The sequence below is a fragment of the Vicugna pacos genome, chromosome 4, assembly GCF_048564905.1.
Source record: "Vicugna pacos chromosome 4, VicPac4, whole genome shotgun sequence".
Taxonomy (NCBI): Eukaryota; Metazoa; Chordata; class Mammalia; order Artiodactyla; family Camelidae; genus Vicugna; species Vicugna pacos.
This window is the reverse complement of record NC_132990.1, coordinates 73,821,549-73,845,762: the sequence shown is the minus strand read 5'-3', so window position 1 is coordinate 73,845,762 and position 24,214 is coordinate 73,821,549. Positions and strand designations below refer to the sequence as shown.

General features: G+C 54.5%; 2 protein-coding genes and 1 long non-coding RNA gene across 8 annotated transcripts in view; 1 reads left to right on the top strand and 2 right to left on the bottom strand.

The window, feature by feature from the left end:
- PTPA (protein phosphatase 2 phosphatase activator) overlaps positions 1-12,368 on the bottom strand; it is a 31,892-nt gene extending 19,524 nt beyond the window's left edge. The window contains exons 1-4 of one of the 5 annotated variants that reach the window (XM_072960252.1): positions 12,351-12,368; positions 9,331-9,490; positions 5,311-5,408; positions 2,063-2,149 (exon numbers count right to left, since the gene is read on the bottom strand). In XM_072960252.1, the coding sequence (XP_072816353.1) occupies positions 2,063-2,149; positions 5,311-5,408; positions 9,331-9,361 (216 nt within the window). In that variant the 5' untranslated portion in view covers positions 9,362-9,490; positions 12,351-12,368. The other 4 variants (XM_072960250.1, XM_072960251.1, XM_072960249.1 and 1 more) reach the window with 4 other exon arrangements.
- LOC140695914 (uncharacterized) lies at positions 5,786-9,221 on the bottom strand. The gene is made up of 3 exons (XR_012071756.1): positions 9,095-9,221; positions 6,276-6,300; positions 5,786-5,854 (listed from the first exon to the last, which is right to left on the bottom strand). It is a non-coding gene; the product is annotated as an uncharacterized lncRNA (long non-coding RNA).
- On the top strand, positions 10,131-23,418 carry CRAT (carnitine O-acetyltransferase). 2 transcript variants are annotated; one of them, XM_031677643.2, is made up of 14 exons: positions 10,131-10,325; positions 12,696-12,959; positions 15,537-15,655; positions 16,841-16,894; positions 17,452-17,617; positions 17,964-18,138; positions 18,545-18,723; positions 19,272-19,372; positions 19,782-19,901; positions 20,056-20,178; positions 20,274-20,409; positions 20,979-21,041; positions 21,764-21,901; positions 22,549-23,418. In XM_031677643.2, exons 1-14 carry the CDS (start codon positions 10,299-10,301, stop codon positions 22,762-22,764), a joined length of 1,881 nt encoding a protein of 626 aa, XP_031533503.1. In that variant the 5' UTR covers positions 10,131-10,298; the 3' UTR covers positions 22,765-23,418. The 2 variants fall into 2 exon arrangements, with proteins under 2 accessions (XP_031533503.1, XP_006205647.2); XM_006205585.4 differs by lacking the exon at positions 10,131-10,325 and adding an exon at positions 11,907-12,022.
- Positions 23,419-24,214: the final 796 nt, after the last annotated feature.

The window sequence follows — 24,214 nt, the reverse complement described above, 5'->3', positions numbered from 1 at the left end:
TAAAAGATCAAATGAAACCACCACAAAAAATAAACCTATCTACTATCACCTTTATTTATTTTACAAAAATGATGAATTTTAATGCTCAATGAACAGGACAGACAATCTCAAAAAGAAAAAGAGACTTCTAAACACGGGTCTAGACAATCTCACTACATGGCCCTCGCCTGCTCCCTTTGCTGCAGGTAGTCTGGAAGTCACCCCCCAGGCCACTCTGCCCTCTCCCCAGCGGCAGTCGTCCCCCCACCTCCAACCAGAGGCAAGAGTGAGAAGCAGCTGCCCCAGGCAGGAAGGGAGCGCCCCCTCTGCAGGAGGCCACATGCTGCGTGCCTGCGGTGCCTTCTGCCACCAGGCCAGCTGTGGGTGACCACACCAGTCACCTCTGTCCACCAAGTGAGGATGAACCTCAGCTCAGGAAGAGCCCCAAGTAAACAACAACGTTACTGGAAATTCAAACAGCTAAAAGATAGCTAATGATAACAACAGCTAATAATAATGATGCCACCCAGAAGGTGCCAGGCACTGTGCTAAGAAAAACCTACACGTGGGATCTCAGTGAATCCTCCCCAGGGTCCATGAGTAAGTCTGTGGCTCTTCCCACACTACAGATGAGGAAATAGAGTGTCAGAGGGAAAAGGCCACCCAGCTCAGAGGTCAGAGGCTATCCAAACCCAGTCAGCCTGACTCCAGACCCCAAGCACTTAAGCCGGCTGTAATTCTGCCTAAAGAACTCCCTCGAACTAAGATAACACCTGGTTGGGAGGGGATCTACCATCAAGGCCTCAGGGGCAATTAAGGGATCTGAGAGGGATCTGGAAACTCAGAATCTGCTGGGTTAATTATAATATTCCCCTTTAATTAGCCTTCCGCCATCTCATTCCCCAGCCTACTGAGCACAGCTGAGCATTCCTTACCATAGGCTCAAGGAGGAGCCATCTCTCTCCCCAGCCATCTGCGCCCACAGACAAAGTCCCAGGGCACCAGGAAGGCCCAAGGGGAACCCAAGAAGTCACTGGTGGGCAAGCTCCCAAGAGAAGGCTGTCAATCCCCAGCACAGGCCTGGCTTCCCCCAGTGACAGACCAGGACCTCAGCCACCCAGCAGCCAGTTAGGGTCCAGGAGCCTGAGGGCTGTGCTAGCCTGGAGAGAGGTGGAGGGACTGGGCCAGCGCAAGGCCAGGCCTTACCCAACAGGCCGAGGCTATAGCTAGAGAGCTGAGTGGACGAGGCACTGAGAGAGGCTGCTTGGGCCTTGGTGTCTGAGATAAGATAACGCTCACAGAGGCTCTGGGATGCCTGGGACAGGAACCTAAGAGGCCACTGGAGGCCTGGGACCCAACACTGGGAAACAGCATCCAGCAAGAGCAAACAGCTAGCAAGAGCACACCTTCCCATGGGTATCAGCCTCCACGGCTCTTGTCCTCCTTCCACAGACAAGCCCGTCTTTGAAACACAGCCAAAGAGCACCCAGCTAGCAGTGTGCCCCTCATTCGGCACTGCCACGTCTAGGAGTGAGTCCTCAGGAAAGAAAGCCCACAGATGTACAGGCCAAGGTGTCCATAGTCCCAGTGTTTAGGGAAACAATCTCGAAGTCCACAGCTGGGGGTTGTTTAAACCAGTGAGGGCATGGCTCAACAGGGCAGAGATGCTCCTGGGGCAGGTGTAGGTGACAGTCCCCACACCGTTAACAGGGGGCCGCCCCTGGGAGTCAGTTATGGGAAGGAGTACAGGAAGAAGCCAGCTTTTTTGTTAACGTTATGCATGTTTCTATCAGCAATCTCTTCAGTGAGCATGTTTATTCTTTCGTGATCATTTTTAATTTAAAAAGTTATATAAAGACACCAGTTAGCAAAAATGCAGGCTATAAAATGGAATATTTACCTTGATCTCAATTTTATAAATATACACTCATTCACAGATTTTTTTTAAAAATTGGAAATACAGACACCAAAAGGTCTGCAAGCGCACGTGTGTGGGTGACGTGACCTCCCGCACCGGCCGGTCACAGACCCCGTGGAGCTGTTTCCGGAAAGGCCCCATGCGCAGCCCGCGGCCCGTGCCTACCTCGGAGACTGTGTACTCGAAGGTCAGCTTCTTCCCCTTCACACCTTCATTGAGGGTGAGGATGAATCCGATGTAGTCAGCATACGCCTACCAAACAGAATGCAGAGTGAGGACATGGCAGAGGGATGTCAGACCCCCACTCTGCACACCCGGCCAGCCCCCACCTCCCCCCAGTTAGCAAAGAGCTCCAAGCTGCCCCAGACCACCGGAGCAGCAGAGGTAACGCCAAATACCCTACCCTTATCCTCCATCCAAAACCGCTGGCAGGCCAAAAACCACGACGACACCTAGACCTCCAGCCAGTTTACTATGTGCTCATTACTGCTGCCAGCAGTTTCTTTCCACAACCTCACGAGGTAGACACTATCACTGTCCCCATTTTACAGATTAGGAAACCAAGGCTTCAGGAGAAGTGACTTGCCCAAGGTCTCCTAAGACCAAGATCTCATTACATGTGGAGGTAGGACCCAGCCAGCCAAACTCCAAAGCAGAGTGGCCGAGTTTTCCACCATCCCACTATACCACCAAGGGTCCTTCCCTGGTGATTTTGCGGATGTTTCCCCCACCAGACAGGCCAGGCTGCGTGCCTGCAGTGCAGAGGCCCTGCTCTCAAGAGATGAAGCCGTCTTCTGCCCATGGCTAGGGCTCCAAACACACCCATCCCCAGCTTCTAACTGGGCACTCTCTTCCCTAGGGGGCTGCAGGTTACCGCCAGCACAGGGGTAAGAAAGCACTGAGGCACAGACCCCTGGAGAGGCAGATTCGAGGACCAGGCAACTTCTGTTTGCTCTTGTTTCTTCTTCAACCCTTTTGCCTCTCACTTTCTTTCTTCCTCCTTCTCCAAGCCTTAAGGAAGCTGGGACATCCACAGCAACCCCTGAGAAGCAACCACTCAGGATCTAGAACATTCCTATACCAGGATCCTCCTACTAGCCTAAAGAATGACTGCAGGGGGAAATGTGGGGTCACATGGCCAGCCCAGTGGACCACCCATGGCAACTCTCCCAGCCTAGGGCAAGTCTGAGTCCTCATCCTGACTGTGACCAGTGTTTACAATCATTTCCGCAAAGTACATGAGGCTGCAAAGAAAGGAAGCAGCAAGAGGCAGTGTCACCCTCCACTGTCCCTGCTCCCACATGGCTCACAGTCTCTTGGTGACTAAAACTCAGGACTTTCTTAGAACATGATTGTATGCAAAGTCACCACCACCACCACCATCATCACAGCAGCAGTAGTCACTACGCCCATCGCTCAGTGAGGCTTACCATATGTCTTGCACTAGGCCACATGCTTTTCTGGCTTTATGTCATTCAAGCCTCCAAAGAACCCCGTTTTACAGTAGATGCCTGGCCTAGGCACTGAGGTTAGGCACTTAGCCTAAGTCGCAAGAAGAGAAAATGGCAGCCCTGGGCTTCCAGCCCTGACCCTCTCTGACCCCAGGCCTGTGCTCCTGGTCACTGCACTCTGTTGCCTGGTGAAGAGCTTTGGCCACAGCACAGTCACCTGTCTGGCCACAGCAGGTCCACACCCTTGACCAATAAGCTTCAGAGCAAGCGAAAGGTTTCCATCAGGTATTGGTCAATCTACACCTCCAAAAACTGTTGATGTCAAAAGCTTGGCAAACTCCCTACAAAGCATCAGATAGTAAATATTTTGGGTTCTAAGGGCCCCATAGCTTGGTTCGCAAATTCTCAACTGTGCCCTTGTACCACAAAAAAAGTCCTGTAAACCAATGAGCACGGATGATTTCCAATAAAGTTTTACTTACCAAAATAGGGAAAGGGCCAAATTAGGCTGGCAGGCAGTCATCTGCCCACCTGTGACCTATGACACGGCAGCTCTAGAGTCAGATAACCTGAGCATGAATCTCTGGAATCTCATCTCAACCACTAACTATGTCGCCATGCTAAATGTCTTCACCTCCTGGCCTCAGTTTTCTCACCTTCAAAATGCAGGTGACCACAGAGCCCCCGTCCCAGAGCTGTTGTGAAGATTAAATGCGCTGAAGTACCTGGCACATCATAAACACCCAGTCCTCCTTGGAAAACATTTAGGGGAAAAGCAAGGAACTAAAGCCATGTTTGGATTCAGACAATCCTGCAGGTTCAGGAAAGAGCATTAGTTCTCAACCCAGGGCGGTATGTCTCCCTGGGGACTTCTGATCTGTCTGGAGATATTCTCAGTTGTGATAACAGGGGGGAGGGTGCTACTGGCATTGAGAGGGTAGAGGCCAGACTGTTACTAAACATCAGACAATGCATGGGGCAGCCCCCACGACAAAGAGTTATCTGCCTCCAAATGTCAATAGCGCTGCGATTGAGAAACCCTTAGGTAGAGCAAGATGATGAAAGGACTCAAACCATGTCCTTTGAGCAGCTAAAGGGACTAAGGCGTTTATCCTGGTGAAGGCTCAAGGGATACCACAACTCAGAAAGACGTAACCATCCCCAGACATTTAAAGGGCAGGCTTGGGAAAGAGCAGCCAGATAGGCTTGCATGACTCCAAGTCCCCATGAGGCCAAGACACAGTAGCTGTAGGGTTTAGGCTCAATGTAAGCACAGCAAAGTCTTCATAGAAAACGTGCCAAGCTTGCCAGGACCCCCAGGCTAGCCCTTCTATACAAGTGATACTCCCCACCCCAGCTGACCAGACCAGGTAGAGGTAACTGGCTGGAGCTGGCCCCAAGGCCTTTCCCGGGAACTTGAAACTGGCTTTCTTTTTCTCAGTCCCAGTCTTTCCACAGCCTATCCCAGAAGCTCAGGAGGCACAAGCTGCCCACCGTGGGGATGGAGCAGCGCAGAAAGCTGAGGTCCCAGTTTCTGGTATTTTTAGGCTTAGCCACCTCCCTGGCTAGGTTTCCATGTGGTTACCCTTTGATTCACTGGCACCCAATTTGCTATTACTTATAACCAAGAATCAAAGTGACCTACCTGATCAGTTAGGATGTTCAGCCAATACAGTAACACCCAAGGGGTGATGGCTTATGAGAACCAGGAGCATTACTTTCCAGGGTTATCCTTACTTGGGCCACGAGATACTTTCCCACTAAAGCTCTGAGTACTGCCCCTGAGGAGGGAGATACAGCCAGCTCCCCTGACACCTCTCTTCCTAGCTTCTAAACAGCTCTGGCTCCAAAAGCAAGAAAGGTCAGGAGCTCACAGCCTCACTCAGGCCTAAAAAACCAATGTTTTGAAAAAGCCCGTTTCTCATCCCAGTCCCAACCGCACAGTGCAGACACCACTGGTACCTGAGAACGCTTCCATTTGCCCATGTCTGGAACAGTGTGGATCTCTTTTTTTGGAATGATGAAGTTCTGAGTGGCTGGAGGGCTATCCTCTGAAGAATCTGGACAAAGAAAATGAAAAAGCAATCAGATAAACAGACTCTTCCCCTCCCAACACACACACACTGCTAAACCAACACTCCAATACCCAAACCCCAGTGTAAACCAGACATCTAGTCCCAGAATAAAGCATTGGCTCATTAAGCCAAACCCACTGGCCTCCTGCCTTTCCTTACTCTGCAAGGAGCTGGGCAGTACTGGCAATCCCCTCAACAACTGATACTCCAGTGGCTCTGCCATGCCCTCTCCTCCTGCTCCCCAACCAGGCAGAAAGGTTAGAAAAATAAAACCAAGTTGACCTTTCAGACATATAAACAGGCAAGTCAAAGAAGAAGGAGAAAAACAACACATGGCCAATATACACTTGAAAAAAATCACCAACCTCCCCAAATAAGCGAAGATGAGACTGCTTTTCTAAATCAGGTTGGCAGGTTTAGAACATCTGGCACTGATTGGGGAAGGAGAAACAGGAACTCTCCGGCACTGCTGGTGGGAGTCTTAGAGGGTAGAATCTGCTGAGGGGGCAACTCGGCACTGTCTTTTGAAGTAAAAACTGCATATACCCACTGAACCAACAGTAGGAAACAACCCTTCAGATGTGCCCACAGAAACAAACAAAGATGTATAGAAAGGTGCTTACTGCATTTAAAAAAATTAGAAACCCAAATATCAATCAATAAAGTGATGAGTAAATAATGATATGCCCATATGATGGAAATCTTCCTAGCTTTTAAAAAGAATAAAAGCTAAATTACTGACAGAGGAAGAATAGCCAAATACTAATAAGAAAAAACTGTACTACATTGTATATAATATAATCTTATTTTTGTACAAATAACTATACATACTAATATAAACAATACACGTACCCATTAGCACATGCATCAGAAAAACCTAAGGGATTAAACACCAAAGTTAATAATCGTCATCGCTAGGAGGTAAGATTTATAAAGGACTTCCGTTGTCTAAGCTACATATAACTACTTAAAACTAGCATATAGTACTTTTGTAGTCAGAAAAAAATATTACTTTCAATGGAGTTTCTATATTTTCAGAAGTTGAGGGAAAGGAAAATACAGGGTAGTTCCATGTGCTAAACTAGAGGCAAACTCTACCAAAGCTGACTGCTTTGATGATGATGAGTGTTCAAAAATATCTGCCCCACACTGCAGGGTTCCCCTTCACTTTGTGACACTGGGAAATACAGGCCTTCAGTCTCTTACCCAAAGTCCCCAAAATTCCAAAATCCCAAAGTTTTTGGGGTTTTTTTTCCAGTAATTTTAGCATAGACTCATTTGATATAAAACTTAAACCTAAACTGTTATAAGAACACTAACAGACTTTATGTATCCCACTTGGTCGAAATTTATGTTTTGCTGCATAAATCTTTTTGTTTGATTATGAGACACTGCTTTCTGAAATCTGAAAAACTCTTAATTCCAAAATACACCTAGAGTCCCAAGGCTTTGGGGTTGGGAATTGTGGGCCTGAATCTACTATTGGATAGTTGTCAGATTAGTAAGCCCTTCCTTTAAAAATGAAAACTCTCCAAGAAGAGTAAAAGGACTATCAGTCACTCACAGTTTAGTATTAACTTGTCTCATTGCTGTCCTCCTAAAACCTAACTCACATCAGCTGCCTGGAGAAAAGGGGCCAAGGACCTAAGTAGGTTCTAGGACACGTGACAATTGGGGGAATAGAGCCTGCATGGAGAGGCCCTGAGGAAAGGAAAAGTGCCAGGAGACCTGGAGATCTAAGGAGACAGAGAACCTGGGACAAGAGCAAGGCAAACTCTGCCTAATTCAAAATTCAAATGAGGGCCCCCCGAAAGAGACCAGAAACTCTCTTCCTCCTCCCACCTTCTGCAAGTCCTGTTCCCAGAACCTCAAATTGATGACCCTACTATTAGTAAATTGCTACTTTAAGTAAGATGCTAAATTAAAAGCTGTGTAGGTCAGGTGACCTAACCACATTGTTTTTATAGGAAAACAAGCTCTACATTCCAAATTATCAATTTGCAAATGATCTCTGGGAACAGACGCTTTTCTAAGTTTGAGAGAACTGTTCCCACAAGGGGATAGCCCTCCTAACATTATTTCAAAGGGAGGAAAATCTCCAGGCCAGGCCCTGTTTTCAGAGGAAAGGCTACTTGGTGGAAGTTTGCAACAAATCACTGACGAAACACACAATTCGCCAGACCACGCAATCCCAAATCAAAAAAACCAGCCTTCAAACTTGGGACTGTGATAAATGAGGTCAGACCCACAGCCCCTCCAGCCTGAGTCCATCTCTGACAAAAGTGCCACAGGACAGTGGGATCCCCTACAACTGGATGAAAACATCCAGAGTTTTAGAGATATTTCTGAAAAAAAAAAACCCAGAGAGTATATTATCATCTACCATTTGGTACCCTGTCTACATGTTCAACCTGTACCACCTCTGAGAAGGATAACAGTAACCTACGTTTACTGACTACCTACCACGTCCCATGATTTGCCCACATCATCTACGACACAAACACTACAATTCTGTGAAGGAGGTATAGTAGCTCCCTTTTAAGAGATAAGAAAACAGGCTCTCAGAGGCTGTGACTTGCCAGGCAGAGCCAGGTCCATGTAATTCCAAAATCCAAGGTTTTCACTACTACACAGTCTGAATTAAGCAGTTCTTTCCACTTGTTCCTAAACGTCTTATTTTAAACTTCAAAGAAGGACCACCTCCTGGGAACCGGAATCTTCCCAGCCACAGATAACCTCCCTGAGCCTTCCCCTCTCTCAGGGCACAGGTCCTACCCTCCAAATCCCCCATGACCCATCTTCAGAGACACATTCATGTCACTGATAATTTTGTTTGCCTATATCCTGATGTCATTACCAGAACTCCTAAGAGCACATGTACACAAGTTTTGTATCAAATAAATGCCCTAAGAGACCATACTCAACTCTTTGTTCATGCGGGGGGGGGGGTGCCTCTTTTGTTCTTCAAAATTTCTCCCTCCTGAGACGTTCCCAGAGATCACAAATGACAAAACAGGGAAGAAGTAATACCGAATGGTTTCAAAACTACCTGTTTTGAAACAGCTGTTTAGCCAACCTATTTACACCTCTGCCAGAATTTTAAAAGCTATCTATCATCACTCCTTCTTAGCTCAAGAGGTGAGGGGGTTGGTCAGCAAACACCTTTCCATTTCCCCAGGTTATGGGTCTAAGAGGATCCTTTGCCTACCACCTCCAGCCCAGTTATTTGAGATGAACTAAAGGAAACCACAGTGTAAATAAAAGTTACAGATGGTGAGGCCGGAAAGAGACTCATCTCCCTGCACAACCAGCCTTTTTAAATTAGTGGTTTAGACGACCAAGGGCAGTTTCTCTCAATAACTTCTTAGCCACTGAAACTCCAGAGCCCGGCCTCCGAAGGTGGAGAGAGGGTAGGTGGATGAGGGGTGGTCATGAAGTGGGGGAGGCTGGAAATGGGATCGAGGCAGGCCCAGGCCCAAGGAGCACCACCCCCGCCCCCCGCCTGAGCAGGGTCTAATAAAGAAGGCAGCCCTCATCCCTGACTGGCTTGATCCCCACCAGGTCAAGCGCTGATGATGTGAAAAAGGCCTCCCTTCTGGCCACAGTGCTGCCCACACGACCCTCGGGCAGCTCAGGCTCCCCAAGTCCTCGTGTTGCGCCCCACCCATGACCTCTTTGCAGCCCCGCGTTCCTGTCCTCCTTCCAGATGCCGCAGCACTTTTCCCTCAGGGCCCCTCAACTCTTGCTCCTCCTCGGGGCCCACGAGGAGCGTTTACCCCTCGAGTTCCTCCATCTCCCGACCCTCCCTTTACTGAGACCCCCCCACACACCACACCCCTTCTCCGCCCCCACGCCTGGCACCGCCCCCGCGCCCCCACTCCACTCCAGCCCCGGCGGCCCGCCTTACCTGGCGGCGAGTGCCGCTCGCCTTCAGCCATCTTCCTCCCGCCAGAAGTCGGCCCAGATGCCTGCAGTCCCCTCTCACCTTTCACCCTCGCACGCACCCAGCCTTTCTCCGGCTGCACCACGCGCTCAGGGCTTCCCGGAGACAAATAAGCAGCGGCCGGCTATAACCGAAAACCGAGAATTAAAGTCACCCCAGCGAAGCCGACCGCCATGTTGGTGCGGGGCACTCAGAGAGCATGCCCAGCAACGGCCGGCTGGCGGCGGCCGCGCTCACCCCGAGGCGGCGGCCATGTTGGTGCGGGGCACCCGGGAGCATGCGCGCCAACGGCCGGCTCCCCACCCGACGGGCCAGCCGCGGACCGGGAGGGCACTGGGAGCGCGGCAGCCATGCTTTTGCGGGGCGGCCCCCACCTGTCATCTTCGTGCGTGGCTCTGACCCTATCCCGAAGAATATTAGAAGACACTCCCCTGTCAACATGGTTGTTTTTTCCTACCACTCCGGGAGCAGCGCTCAAGGACACCAAAAGGACTGAGAGGGGTGCACACCACTGCCTCCAACAGTTTGGACGGCTAATGGAGGTGGGAGAGAGCGAGCTGGACGGCGAACCCCACCTTGCTCCTCTTTCGGCGTTCCACCTCCTCGCGGGGTCCCCAACCGCTAACTGCGCCCCGGTCCCGCCCCCGGCCCCGCCCCGCGCTCGTGGTTAGCCGCCGCGGTCCGCAACCGGCCCGAGGCCCCGCTCGGCGAAAGTCCCCTCCCCTCCCCCCACCCCACCCCCGGCCGCCCACCCGCCACCCGCCGCCCGCCCGGCCCGGTGGGTGGGCGCCGGGCCGCTTCTACCCGCTGGCGGCCGTGACTCGGCGTCCTTGCCCCGGAGGCTCTAGCTAGGACCCGCCTACGGTGGCGGCTCGGACTTTGCCCAGCGCAAGGGACGGAGCGGATTGTGTGTTTCTGGGCAGGCCACAGAGATGTTGGCCTTTGCTGCCAGGACCTTGGTGAGTGCGGCAGGAAACCCGGGCTGGCGGGCCCTGGACGGGGAGGGCGGGCGGGCGGTGGGCCGCGCGGGCCGCGGGCCGGGCCAGCCGCAGAGCTGCACCCGCATGGGGAAACAGGCCGTCGAGGCGATACAGCTGGGCGGCCGCCGTCCGGCGTGGCCAGCAGCTACTGGGATGGGGTCGGCAGGTGGGCTAATCCTGTTTGGCAGAGGAGACAGGTTCAAGGTGAGAGGCTGGGTCGAACCCCCATGCTGTGGCGCTAAATTCCAACGACTTGGAAAAGACAGTGAGGATCCTGGCTTCAGGCAGCACCTCCATCCACCCTTAGACCCAGAGCCAAGGAGCAGAGAGACCAGGGATGTCTCCCAACAGTTATTCTCCGATTCACACATCTGTCCCATGCTCAGCTGGAGCCACTTCTCCAACCCCATCCAGTTTGTCAGCTTTTCCTGACTTATCAAATGGCTCCTGGGGAATGGTGTGTGGACAGAGAAACTCAAGTGAAGGTATCAAGCTGAGCTGCTCAGAAAGTCCTCAGAACTAGCAGAAGGAAGCAAATGGCAGCCCCGTGCTCTCCCTTTCCACCGGTCCCTCCTGGGATGTGACTGAAATCTACACACCCACACCCTCAATCTCCCCAGAGAGCAGCTTGGAGCAAGTGGTGCTGCTATCCTGATTTGGATTCCTTCCCTCTCTACTCCAAGCGTATCTCCCTCTGTCTGTGCCAAGAAGGGTGTTCAGGTACTGCTGGGCCCAGACGGCTAAGAGTACCCATCCACAGGCCCAGAGGTTTTTCCAGATCTTCCGGGATACTAGAGCTCCTCCTCACCCTTGCCACTGCCACCTGAACTGTGTCACCTCTGGATCATCCTCCAGGACCTGCTAAGTGGCCTGGTTACTTTACTGCCAGGAAAACTGAGGCAAGGAGAGAGAAAAACTTGACTAGAATCCCCTGAGTCTGGTGGCTCAACTCTAGCTCAATCCAAAGTCAGCATCCTTTGGCTTACTGTTAAGGCTCAAAGTTGTCTACTCTTAACACCCCATCCCCCACTGAATGAGCCACAGCTCAAGAGAACCAGGCTTTGGTGGAAGAGTGGCCCAGAAGGGCCTCATGAGTCCCAGAGGGAAATACCCACTTACAGCCCTTTCCCAGTGTTTGCTCCTTTGCACCAACCCCAATTTTCAGGACTATATTCATGGTTGTGGTTTAACCTCGGCAGCCAAGAAGTTTCTGCCCTCCAGCCAAGTTTTCCCTGATCAAAGAGACCTATGCAGATTCCAGCAGGTGGATTTTTTTAACACCTCTTGGCCTGCCTCCCTGGCACTGGGCCCATCTAGGGAAGGAAAGAAAAAGTTTTCCAGGTGTCCTCCTATTCTGGTGTACACCCCACGTGCACCGTCTCACCAGCTCCCCTTTTCTCCATTTCTGGAAACTAAGGAGGGTGGAGGAGCTGCTCCTGCGACAGCCACAACCCCAGATGCCCCCACAGCCACCATAGCCATCGTCATTGCCACCTCTGCCTCCCCCTGAATCTCGGCTCTTGTCTTCTCTTTCCAGCCCAGGCAAGTGGCTGCCTCTTGCTAGGTTCTGCTCACCCACTTGGTAGCACAGTTAGGCTTAGAGATCCAGCCCAGGGCAGACAGACAGGGCTCAGAACCTCAGTCCTGCCATGGAGGACAGGCAGCAGAAGGAGAAGGTATGAAATGGAACCTCTGCCGCTTGCCTGCCCATTGCTGCCAGCAGCCTCTGGCCCTCCTGTCTCTTTCTGCCCACCTCCAAGTCTCCAGACTCTCTCTCTGCCAACTTTCACCCTCCTTGCGAGTCCACTCAGCTCTCTCTTGCCACAGCGCTGCCCCCATGCCACCCCAGCCCCACCCCACAGACAGGAGAAAGCCCGAGGCCTTGCCCTCAGCCAAAGGTACTGTCATCATCTGGCTCTCTGTGATTTTCTCTTCTTGCCCTGTTTCCCATCCTGGCAAGGGTGGGAGAAAAGGAGGTGGGGACTTCCGGGAGGGAGTGGTTACCTCACACGTCGTCCCAGGACGAGAAAGGCAGAGCCCTGTGCACCCAGCAGGTGAGAGGTCCCTCTGACCTCTGCCACCCCCAGCAAGTGCCATTGCCAAGGGCTTCTCTGAGTCCTGCCAAGATCAATGGCCACACCCCACCCTCCCCCATCCCTACCTGCATCTCCAGGCCCCTAAGAGGTGGAGACATCTACATCTCCAGGGCTGGGAAGGCATAGCAGGCACCACCCAAGAGGCGTCTCTGCCCCAAGGAATTGGGCACATAAGTACCCAGGACTAGCTTTGGGAGTGCCAGGGCCTCCCAGAGCCGCTGAGAGAATGAGCAGGGTGTTGTGCTGCCTGCAGGTGAAGCCCCTGGGCTTCCTTAAGCCCTCCTCCTTGGTGAAGGTTTCCAGTCGCTTCAAGACACACCAGGACTCACTGCCCCGACTGCCCGTGCCCCCGCTCCAGCAGACCCTGGACCATTATCTCAAGGCACTGCAGCCCATCGTGAGCGATGAGGAGTGGGCCCAAACCAAGGAGCTGGTGGAAGAGTTTCAGACCCCGGGGGGCGTAGGGGAGCGCCTGCAGAAGGGGCTGGAGCGCAGGGCCAGGAAGACGGAGAACTGGGTGAGTAAGAAGGCAGGGGGCACAGCAGTCCCCTTGGCTTGCATGGAGGATGGGGGGAACAGGGACCTCCCCAGAGGCCCTGGGTGGTTGTGAACATCCCTCCCATGGCCTGTTGCTGGCTACACACTCAAAACTTTCCAACTCAGGCTGCTCTGGTGCATCTGTTTGTACCACAGAGTTTCTTGACCACCTACTCTGTGCCTGGCACCAGGCAGGGGACTGGGTGAGAAAGGACACTGTCAGCGGTGTCTTGTCACTGACATTCAGGTAGGGCGGAAAAAGGACACACGTGAGAGGTCATATCAGGGAATGGAATTCTATAGAAATAAAAAGCACGATGAGAGGGTGAGGGTAGAGAAGGGCAACATCTTCATTCTGAAGGGGCAGGGAGTGTGTCAGGTCTGAGACAGAGGAAACAGCACGGGCAAAGGAGGCAGCAGCTGGTGAGTTCGGGGACAGAGGCTAGGGTGGAATGCAAGGGTAGGGCGGGGGCCCTAGGAGGAGGCACCTGGACTTGAGCTCAGTGGGAGGCGGGCTGCAGGATGGCCTCAAACGGAATTTTTGACAGATTGTCCTGGTTCTGTCTCCGTCTGTCACGCGTGTGTGTTGGGTGTGTGCAGATGTGTCTGCACTGATGCTGCATGCATATTGCTTTCTGTATGTGTCTTACACTTCAGTGTAAAGTTAGGAATTAGAAAGGACTGCCCTGCTACTGGGAGGGAAGCGAGGGTGGGAACAGGAGCCCAGTGACGAGGCTGGTACCGTCACCCCAACGAGGTGCTGCGGGGAGAGGATGCGAAGTCATTTGGTCCAGGATATGTTTTGGTGTTGATTGCACTTGCTGATGGGGGCAGGGATGGCAGGAAGGCTGGCAGACAGTCCTGGCCTAAAGCAACTGTGTAGGGCAAGGGAGGGGGGATTTGTTGAGAGAGGGATGACGTGGGGAAAAGCAGGTTTTAGGAGAGAACCAGAGGGGGCGTCTGGTAAAATGAGAGATGCTGTGAGGGAGCAGGTGTAAGGGTAGGGCTGCACACAAGAGGTGGGGGGCATCAGCTGGTGACCAGCATGTGTGAGCCTTGGCAGGTCAGGACCTCGGACTCTGGATTAGAGAGTCTGGAGTCTGGCAGTTTTCCAACTCTGGTTAACCCAGAACTGCTTCTTCAAACACAAGCTTCTGGCGGAAGCAATTGGGGGCTCCACCCCCTCTCCACTCACAGGGCCCTTAAGGGGCTCTCCTACTGCCCAGCAGACTCTCACTCAGGGATGCCTACATCTGCAGGGTCTCCCCTTGTCTCCCAAGCTCTGGGCAGAGACTCAGATTGCTGGTGGAGTGAGGGCTCTTGTATGAAGGCATCCCAGCTGTGTCCACAAGGGGAGGGAGCTCCTTTCTGCCCCTCCCTGATCTGCAGATAAGGAAACTGAGGCCCAGAGAGATTGATTAAACTCGCAGAACCACACAGCAGCTCTCAAGGCAGCCCCAAGCTACACAGGAGGATCTGGCTGACCAGGGGCCCTGTCTCCCGGTCACAGATCAGCAGACAGCAGTCGCCCACTGGCCTGCTATGCAGTCCAGGCACTTTGCCCTCCTTTATCCCTTGCCAAGGGACCAAAGCTAGTGACCTGGTGCCACAGGCCAGCAGTTCCCCAAGGGGAATCTGTGGTGAGGAGGCACGTCCCCCTGCTGTTTAAGATAGAATGAGGAAGCACAGCGGGGGCCCAGGTCTCCAGGGGTTGAGGGACTTGCCACAAAGAGGCATACTGGGCCTGTGCTTGGAGAGGTGTGTAGTGGGGGCGATGTTGCTGTCAGCACATAAGGCTCAAGGGTGACAGTCACCTGGGAGTCTGCACAGTCCCAAGACAGGAGCCTTTAGCAATATATCCACTGCTGGTCTCCAGGGAGACATGGCTTACCCACTGGAAATAGCCCCCCCTGGGCAGAGCACAGCCTGCCCGGTAGATACGCAGGGTGCATCAGCCACATCTTATCACTGGTACAATAATTTGTCTTCACCATGAGCTTCCCTCAGATTGCCCTGACCTTGACATCCAGGTGGGTGTCCATTCCCCAGTCTGACACCAACAAAACTGAGACCAGAGTTGGTCAAGGTCGCACTGAACACTGTGCTCCTGCCTCCCTGGGAAACGCCCCACCTGAGACAGGCAAAAGCTCACGCATCAGACTTTTTTTTTGTATAGCTTTCTCTTCTTTTCATTTATCAGACATTTTTACTTGCAAAAGCACTAAAATCATTGACCTAAAATGTGAAAGGTAAAGAAAAGTGATTGACATTTCTGCCTCTGTTCTTCCCCCAACCCCAGGTTTCCTGCCAGTCTTTTTTTCTTGGCAGTGTTGCCTGATTTCCCTTGCTAGTGCTGATTGGCTCAGTCTAAAGGGAAGATGATGGGACACTGCTGGTGGGTTTAAGGGATTGGTGGGGTTCTATCTGAACGTTCACTTTGACAATCTGTGCTCTCCAGAGAGGGCAGAGTGTACCCAGCCAGGTCCTTTAGCCCTGGTTGGGAAGGGGCACCAGGTCCCCACCTACACCTCCTCACAGGCTCTGGTCCTTCCTTCAGCTGTCCGAGTGGTGGCTCAAAACAGCCTACCTCCAGTACCGCCAGCCCCTGGTCATCTGTTCCAGCCCTGGTGTAGCACTGCCCAAGCAGGACTTTGTGGATCTGCAGGGACAGCTCCGGTGAGTGGCTAAGGCGCGTTCAGGGCGAAGAGGCAGCAGAGGTAGCGCTCCGGACATCTCCAGAGCCCTGAAGTCCACTTCCCTCAGGAGACTGGAGGGGCCGCAGCCCTGTTCATTATCTTTCATCCCCACAAACAGCCTTAGGAAGTAGGGAGCATCATCCCTGTTTTATAGATAGGGAAACTGAGTCTCAGAGCCGGGAAGGGACCTGCCCAAGGTCACCTTTCAGGATTGGCTGACCCTGGCAGGAAGCAGGATCTTCCTGGCTCCAAAGCTTCATAATTGTTAACCACCCAACTATGGACCAGATCCCCTTCCTCATGCTAAACCTGAGGCTCTCCCTCACCCCAGTGCTAGCAGTTCACTCCCTCCTTCCCGCTCTCCTCAGCTGGCCACAGGGGTGACCTTTGTACACAGTCCCCTTTTCCACATTCGGCCATATCACTTGCCCTGGCTCTGTTTCAGTCGTCCAGGGGATAAAAATACCAGTGATAGGGCTCTCCTGCCCACAGACTAGCAACTCACAGCCACCACGGCTTCTCTTAAAGGGACCATGGTACCCCAGAAAGGGCCAGGGGCTCAGGCCCAGGAACTCCAGCCAGTTGTCCCCATATTGGGGGCCAGGAGCACCCCTGGATGTCAGGCATGGTTGGTGTGTCCCAAACAGTCCAGGGAGGAAGGCCAGGCTGTGCAAGGTGGCCTGGGGAACACAGAGGCTCAGAAACAGGAAGGAACTTAAGAGAGGGGACACCTCAAGCCACTGCCCTCCCATTCACAACCCCCCTCCCCTGAGGTCCCAGGTCCCTCCATAACTGACCACCTTCCAGACTCTAGGCTGTGGATCAGGGCCGTGGGCCCTCCACAGGTGGAATCACAGTTCGGCACTGACTCATAATGTAACCGTAATCACACTACTGTTCATTAGCACTTAAATCCTGCTGGTCGGTTGCCCAACACATCACTCTGATCCCTCTTCCTAGAGATTACATGGGTCCCCGGGGGTGGACTGGGACTGGAACACAAGTTCTACACTTGAACTCCCCCAGGCTCTCTGAAAGCAGTGACAGGAGTGAAACAATGGATCACCTCCCTGGGTGAGGCCTCTCCCTCCACACAGGTTTCCCAAACCCGGGGACCTCCGTGTGGGGTCCACACAGCCTTTTGATCTCTAATTGGTCCCTCCAGGTTCGCTGCCAAATTAATTGAGGGCGTGTTGGATTTCAAGGCCATGATTGACAAGTGAGTAGCTCTGCTCCCGCCCTGACTGCCTAATTAGAACAGCTGCTCCAGCTGGCCCAGCCCAACGCTGAGACCTGTCCCCCTCCCTCCCACCCTCAGCGCAGCCTGAGTGCTGGGTAGACCCAGAACTCAGTTGCTTTCACTCCCATTAACCCAGCCTCTGTTGGGGTTGAGGAGACAGACAGGGATTGGGACACCTGAGTCCTCCCTCTGCTCCAGCTGCTGGAACCTCCTCCCGATGACCCTATCCCAAGAGACTCCTGGAATGGGCTTCCCAGCCAAAGAGGACCCTAGAGGTTGACTTGCTGCTTCATCTTCTTTCCTGTGGCAAACTGAAGCCCAGAAAGGGGAAGGGAGTTTCCAGGGTGACTCACAAGCAGGGTGGATTACAGGCCTCCTGACCCCAGTCCTACTCAGACAGGCCCACTACTCATGCTGAGGGGGAGGAGGGACGCCAGGGGGCGCAGCACTGCTTGTGTGAGCCCCGCTACCTGGCCCAGCCCACAGCCATACCCCTCAGCTCCCTGTGCCTCCTTCCTGTCCCCTCGCGCCTGCAGCGAGACCCTGCCTGTGGAGTACCTGGGGGGGAAGCCGCTGTGCATGAACCAGTACTATCAGATCCTGTCCTCCTGCCGCGTGCCGGGTCCCAAGCAGGATTCAATCACCAACTTCAGCAAGATTAAGAAGCCACCCATGCACATCACGGTGGTACACAACTACCAAGTGAGTGCCCTGCCCCCCCCCCGCTGTCCCACAGCCTCAGCCCCAACACTGTTGCAGAGGAGGAGGGGGCAGGGCCAACACACTTGGTTGAGTGCCCTTGGGAATAGACAGCCCTGGGCATCTGCACTGGATGTCCAACTAGGCCCTGCCTGGGGGATGCCAGGAAGGGCTGTGAGCCTGGCAGCCCGAGGAGAGCAGTGCAAGGACCTCCTCCCCTCTCCTCACCCTCGGCCTGTTGCTGTCCCCTCAGCTGGAGTGCCAAGACCAGGAGGAGGCTGGGGTGGGAGGTGACTGCTGCTTGTCTGAGGCTCCCCACCAGCCCCCTTCTCTCCACCCACCTGGACAGTTTTTTGAGTTGGACGTGTACCACAGCGATGGGACACCCTTGACCTCAGATCAGATCTTCACGCAGCTGGAAAAGATCTGGAACTCGTCACTACAAACCAACAAAGAACCCGTGGGCATCCTCACCTCCAACCACCGCAACTCCTGGGCCAAGGCATACAGCACTCTCATCAAAGGTACCCCCAGAGGACAGGCCTGCACCAGGCCCTGGGCAGCCACAATTCTCACTGAATCCTCTCAACTCGCAGTGGGTGTTGTTGCCACATTTCACACAAGAGGAAACTGCAGCTCAGTTGAGTTAAGTTAGTTTATTATTTCTATTAAGTAGCAAGTTGCAATGAAAATCCAAGTCCTCTGGCTGAGGACCCCCACCTTCACCTTCCCTCCAAATCCTGTGTTGCTCAGGGGCATTGTCCCCAGAGTCAGCTGCCGTGTTGGGTCCCCAGCTGCCTCACCAGCTCTCTGTGCAACCCTGGGCTTCTGTTTCCTCCTTTCTTTTGTGGGTCAGGTGTTAGGCCCTGCCTCATGGGGTGCTGTGGGGCTCCCTCACCGCCACCCCACCCCCCACACACGTCTCCACAGACAAGGTGAACCGGGAGTCAGTGCGCTCCATCCAGAAGAGTATCTTCACTGTGTGCCTGGACGCGCCCATGCCGTGGGTCTCTGAAGATATGTACCGCAGCCAAGTAGCCGGCCAGATGCTGCATGGCGGCGGCGGCAAGCTCAACAGCGGCAACCGCTGGTTCGATAAGACGCTGCAGGTGAGGACCCAGCAGGGCCGGGACCCCCACCCAAGACACGCAGCCAGGCTTGACCCACTGCCGCCTTGGGACTCCCTGCCCTCCCTCGGAGCCTGGCTCCCCTGGCTTCCCAGCTTGTAAAGCTGGAGGGGAAGCCAGCAGGTGGACGTGGCTGTAATTACCAGCAGTCAGCCTGTCATTATCAGCCCTGGCCCAGAAACCACTGTCACCTCCAGCATGCCCATCAGCAGATCAGAGAGAGCCTGGAATGTGGGGCCAAGCAAAGTGGCACGACCATGACTCTCCCTCTGTACCTGTAAAATGGGGTGGTGGTAGACTCCCTGGAAGGGAAGTTGTGGGAACTCAGCGAGGTATGTGAGTGCAGGACGTGCTTAGTGTGACCTGAGACCTTAGTGTTTCAAGGCCCCCAGTGAGTGTTAGCTGTTATTAATAACAGTAATAGGTCAGCAGGACCCCTTGAGATGGCTGAGAGGCCCTTCCCATGGGACCCAACCAGAGAGTGGCTCCAGGGACCTGGGGCTGTCAGGGATCCCCGTTCCCCTCTGCAGTTCATCGTGGCAGAAGACGGCTCCTGTGGGCTCGTTTATGAGCATGCAACAGCAGAGGGACCCCCCATCGTCGCCCTCGTGGACCACGTCATGGACTTCACGTGAGCGTGGTTCCCCCACCCTCCACCCAGTTCTCCAGCTCCTGATGACAGGTGACACAGAGGCGGCACAGACTAGCTTTTAAAGGGGAAATGGCATTCTCCCTTAGACCTGGGAATCTCTTTTTTCAGAGGAAGCCAGAAGAAGGCCTGGGCTTGAGTCGGTCAGACCTGGGTTTGAATTCTGGCTCTGCCACTTCTCAGCTGTGTGACCTTGGACAAGTCCCTTCCCCTCCTCCATTAGCCATTTGAAAGCTGGGATGAAGGCGGATTGCAGAAGAACAAACCCAAGAGTCTCCCTGGGCTGGCCCCCTCCAGCTTCAGGGACCTATCCTCCCTATCCCAATCCCGGGGACGGACCCAGTCTCCTGAGGCTCCCGGCAGGAGCCTGAGACCCCGACATCCCATGCAGGAAGAAGCCTGAGCTTGTGCGGTCTCCCATGGTGCCCCTGCCCATGCCCAAGAAGCTGCGATTCAACATCACCCCTGAGATCAAGAGTGACATTGAGAAGGCCAAGCAGAACCTTAGCATGTGAGTGCTGGGCCATGGGGTCCCTCGAGCCAGAACAAGAGCCAGCTCTGTCATTGTGCCTTGCTGGCTCTGAGACTGCCCTTGGGCCCTCCCGGGGGTTGGGAGGCTGCCCGGTGCCAGCTGCTCACCCACCTCCACCCCACCCTCACCCCAGCATGATCCAGGATCTGGATATCACGGTGATGGTGTTCCACCACTTTGGAAAAGACTTCCCCAAATCGGAGAAGCTGAGCCCAGACGCCTTCATCCAGATGGCACTGCAGCTGGCCTACTACAGGTGCGCCCTGCCCCGCCTCCCAGGAAGGAGGGATGAAACCTGGGGTAGAGGTGGGGGAACCTGCCAGGGGTGTGCTCAGCCCATCTCCCACCCAGGATCTATGGGCATGCGTGTGCCACCTATGAAAGTGCCTCTCTGCGCATGTTTCACCTGGGCCGTACCGACACCATCCGCTCGGCCTCCATGGACTCGCTGACCTTCGTCAAGGCCGTGGATGACCCTAACGTGCCGGTGAGAGGTCTGGGGCAAGGGTGGGCGAGCTGGACTTGAGCTTTCTCCCTTCCTGCTCATTCTGTCAACACACATTGAGCACCTACTGTATTCCAGTCCTATGGTGGGCACTGGGAACCTAGTAGAAGATGGGCCATGAATTTATCAGTGCAGAGTTTTCTGGCAGCCAAAAATAGAAGGGAACTACAGGTGCTCTTTGAACAATGCAGGGTTTAGGGGTGCCACGCAGTTGAAAATCCAGGTATAACTTTACAGTCCTCTGTATCCACAGATTCAGCCAACCGCAGGGTGTGTAGTACCATAGTATTTACTGAAAAAAAATCCACATGTAAGTGAATCCACACAGCTCAAACCCGAGCTGTTCAAGGGTCAGCTGTATTCATTCAGTCGTCATCCCTGAGCACTTGCCCTGTGTCAGGCCTCGGCCAAGGACTGTCCAGAGAGATGGCAGATCCAGTTCCTGCTCTCAAGGAGCTCAGAATCCAGAGCTGGAGCTGGGTGGGGTGTGGGCTGCCGGGGAGGGGCCAGAAGCAGGAGGCTTCAGCACCCTCTCCCACTCCCCTTCCTAGGAGCACCAGAAGGTGGAGCTGCTGCGGAAGGCCGTGCAGGCCCACCGAGCCTACACGGACCGGGTGAGTAAGCCTGCACATCCCTACTCGCCTGACCCTGGACATTTCTCACTTGCCTGTTCATCCCTGCAGTAAATGGCTGCTCCCCTTAGCATCAAGCACCCCTGCCCTAAGCCCTGGGGCATTTGGAGCAAGGCAGAATATCCCCATTTTAAAGTTGGAGAAACCAAAGCTAGGCCCAGGGACTGCTCTCGTCCCAGATTAGCCTCTGGACCTTGTGTCATGCTTTCTCGCCCAGGATGCTGAGGGTATGCCCTGTCTGGCAGACAGCAGGATTCCTGCCCTCTGACGGCTTGGGCTGCAGTCACGGGGTGGAGGTCTGGTTCCCATCCTGGCCCTGAGCACCTGTACATGCCAGGCTTTGCCCCTGTCACATGCAGATGTCTGTTTAGATCTCATTGCCACTCTGCAAAGGGAGTTAATGACTGTCCCCATTTCACAGATGAAAACACGGAGGCTCAAGGTGTAAGTGATCTGCGAAGGTCCCACAGCCAGGATGAAGCCAGGCCACCAAGCTACAGGCCTGTGCTCTTAAATCCCACCCTGTCCTGCCTCCCTGGGCAGGACCCTGGGCCTCAGTTTCCCTATCTATGAAGTAAAGGCTCTCCTGCCTGGCTGTTTTGGTCTCATGGGTCTGGGAAGCCAGTGAATGGAAGGCTCCTGAGGAGGGCAGCAGCACCTTACGGGCCTGCAGCCTCGGTGCCTGACAGCTCCCCTTCCCATAGGCCATCCGTGGGGAGGCCTTCGACCGGCACTTGCTGGGTCTGAAGCTGCAGGCCATCGAAGACCTGGTGAGCATACCCGACATCTTCATGGACACCTCCTATGCCATCGCCATGCACTTCAACCTCTCCACCAGCCAGGTGGGTCGCTGCCCTAGGTGCCCTGGGGTGGGATGGAACAGAAGCCACTGGAAATGAGCTGGACAAAGGCTGCTGAATGGAGCCAAGGTCCAGAACATGGTCAGGCTTTGGTGGTGATGTGGCCCACACAGGTCCACTCCCAAAGCAGCTGAGTTCTGGAGGAGAAGCTGGGGTCAGGGGGGTTCACTGCAGCTTAGGCAGGCTGAGGAGGAGTCAGGACCCACCCCCTCAACAATGGAAGAATGGGCTTCATTCATTCACTGGTCAGACATGAAGGAACATCTGATCCATGCCAGCCTCTGCGGGGCCCTTGGCTACAGCAGGGGCAGACCACTGTCCCTGCCACAGAGGGTCACAGTCCAGGCAGGAAGTGCAGGAATTGAGGCAACGATGGCCCCTTGGAAAGTGCTAGGGGATCAGGGGAATCCCGAGGAAGGAGCAGTTAAAGGCCACCAAGAATGTCAGAGAAGTCTCTGTAACTGCACCCCGAAGGATGAAAGGGAGTAACCTGTCCGCTGGAGACGAGAAAAAGGCTTGGGCAGAGTACCGGGGGAGCAGAGACATGGAAAGGCTGGCTGCTGCCACTTCAGGGCTGGCAGGGAGCCAGCGGGGTAGGGATGAGCGCCTTGGTCCTGTGCCGTCCCCAGGTCCCCGCCAAGACAGACTGTGTCATGTTCTTTGGGCCTGTGGTCCCAGATGGCTATGGTGTCTGCTATAACCCCAGGGAGACACACATCAACTTCTCCGTGTCGGCCTACAACAGCTGTGCCGAGACCAACGCTGTCCGCCTGGCGCACTACCTGGAGAAGGCGCTCCTAGATATGCGCGCTCTGCTGCAGAGCCACCCCCGGGCAAAGCTCTGAGCCTCCTTGCTCAGGCCTGCCAATGTCACAGCCAAGCCCCCTCGGAGTGGGTCATGCGCCTGGCTCCACTCCTCTCCCTCTTCTCCTGGGCCCCGAAGATCTGACCGAGCCAGAGCCAGAGACAGCATTCCCCAGCAGGGTCTGCGGGCCCAGACAAGTGCCTTCCAGGGGTCCTCGCCAGCACCTGCTGGGGCCTATTCCTGGGCTGAGTTCAGAAGCTGAGCAGGCAGTGGGCCCAGGTGCTCAGGTGTCTCACCCACTGAGGCCTCCTCAGGGGAAAGGAACCAGCCGAGCTCATCCCTTGTCAGGGTAGGGGACTGGGTAGGGGACTAGGAAGTCCTTGTCTCGCTAGCTCAGCTCTGTCCAGTTCCTGGCACCCGCAGGGCTGATCTGGAGTCTAAACCCCAATCCCCAGGCTCCCAAAGACCTAGAGACAGGATTACTTGGAGCTGAGGGGCCAGGGTGCAAGGTGTGCTGGTGGGGAAGTCCGTCCTGCATTGCAGCGCCATCCCCAAGTGGCTCTGTGCTCTTCCGGACGATGCAGCTCTCGGGCCCCAGCTCGCTTGCTTCCACGCTGCTTGATTCCTGAACTGTATCCTGATTGTACGATAGCAACACGCGCAGCAATTAATAAAGGGGAAATTTGTTGGTAAAGAGTTCTTTTAGTCTAGAAGGCAGGCAGGGTGGGGCAGACTTCTGGCTTTGCCTTCCTCTAGCTTTCCCTGCATTTGGGAGCTGGTGTCCAAGCAGCCAGTGGGCCCAATGGAAGGCCTCCTGGAGGAGCCAGGACTCTGAACCAGAACAGCACTCACCCCAGCCCGCATTCTTCACAGATAACTCCCACCTACCCGTGACTTGGGCCTCTCCAGTTCCATGGGCTGCAGGTGGGGACAACTCTCCCAGGGGACTGGGGGTCCCTATAGCCACAGGTTTGGTGATCGGAGCAGTGTGTGCTGACACCCAGGGCCTAAGGCCTCATCTGCTGCCCTGCACTGAGCCCAGCAGGAGTGGTGGCTGAACAGGTGTTTTGATCCAGCCCTAGCCACTGCCTTGGGCCATCAGGCCCCAGATCATGCAGTCACCCAACCAGAACTCTATACCTGTTCCCACCCTCATGCACTTGTGCCAGAGTCAACTGGGTGGCTTGTGGAGAGAGAAGGAGCATTCTGGCCCAAAGGAAGGCACATGTGAAGCCCCAGAGGAAGACGCCAAGTGTGGGAGGTCACCACGCCTGGGGGTGAGGTGCTTCACAGCCTGCAACAGTCATGTGAGGAGGATGGGGCCTGGCGCTCAGCGAGGGCATGCCATGTTTTCAAAGTCCCAGGGAGCAAGAAGTGGAGCTCAGACAATGCGGGGAGTGGGTGTTGCCTGAGGCCTGGCTGCTCCTTGGGACCTCAGCAAGGCTGGCAGGGTAGCGTAACACTGAGGAAGGGGTGCACGGGGGCCCATT

Coding starts and splice junctions, on each gene's coding strand:
- CRAT (XM_031677643.2), top strand. CDS start 10,299: ATGTTGGCCTTTGCTGCCAGGACCTTG. Junction 20,410..20,978: donor TGGATGACCCTAACGTGCCG/GTGAGAGGTCTG, acceptor TCCCCTTCCTAG/GAGCACCAGAAGGTGGAGCT. Junction 21,902..22,548: donor TCAACCTCTCCACCAGCCAG/GTGGGTCGCTGC, acceptor TGCCGTCCCCAG/GTCCCCGCCAAGACAGACTG.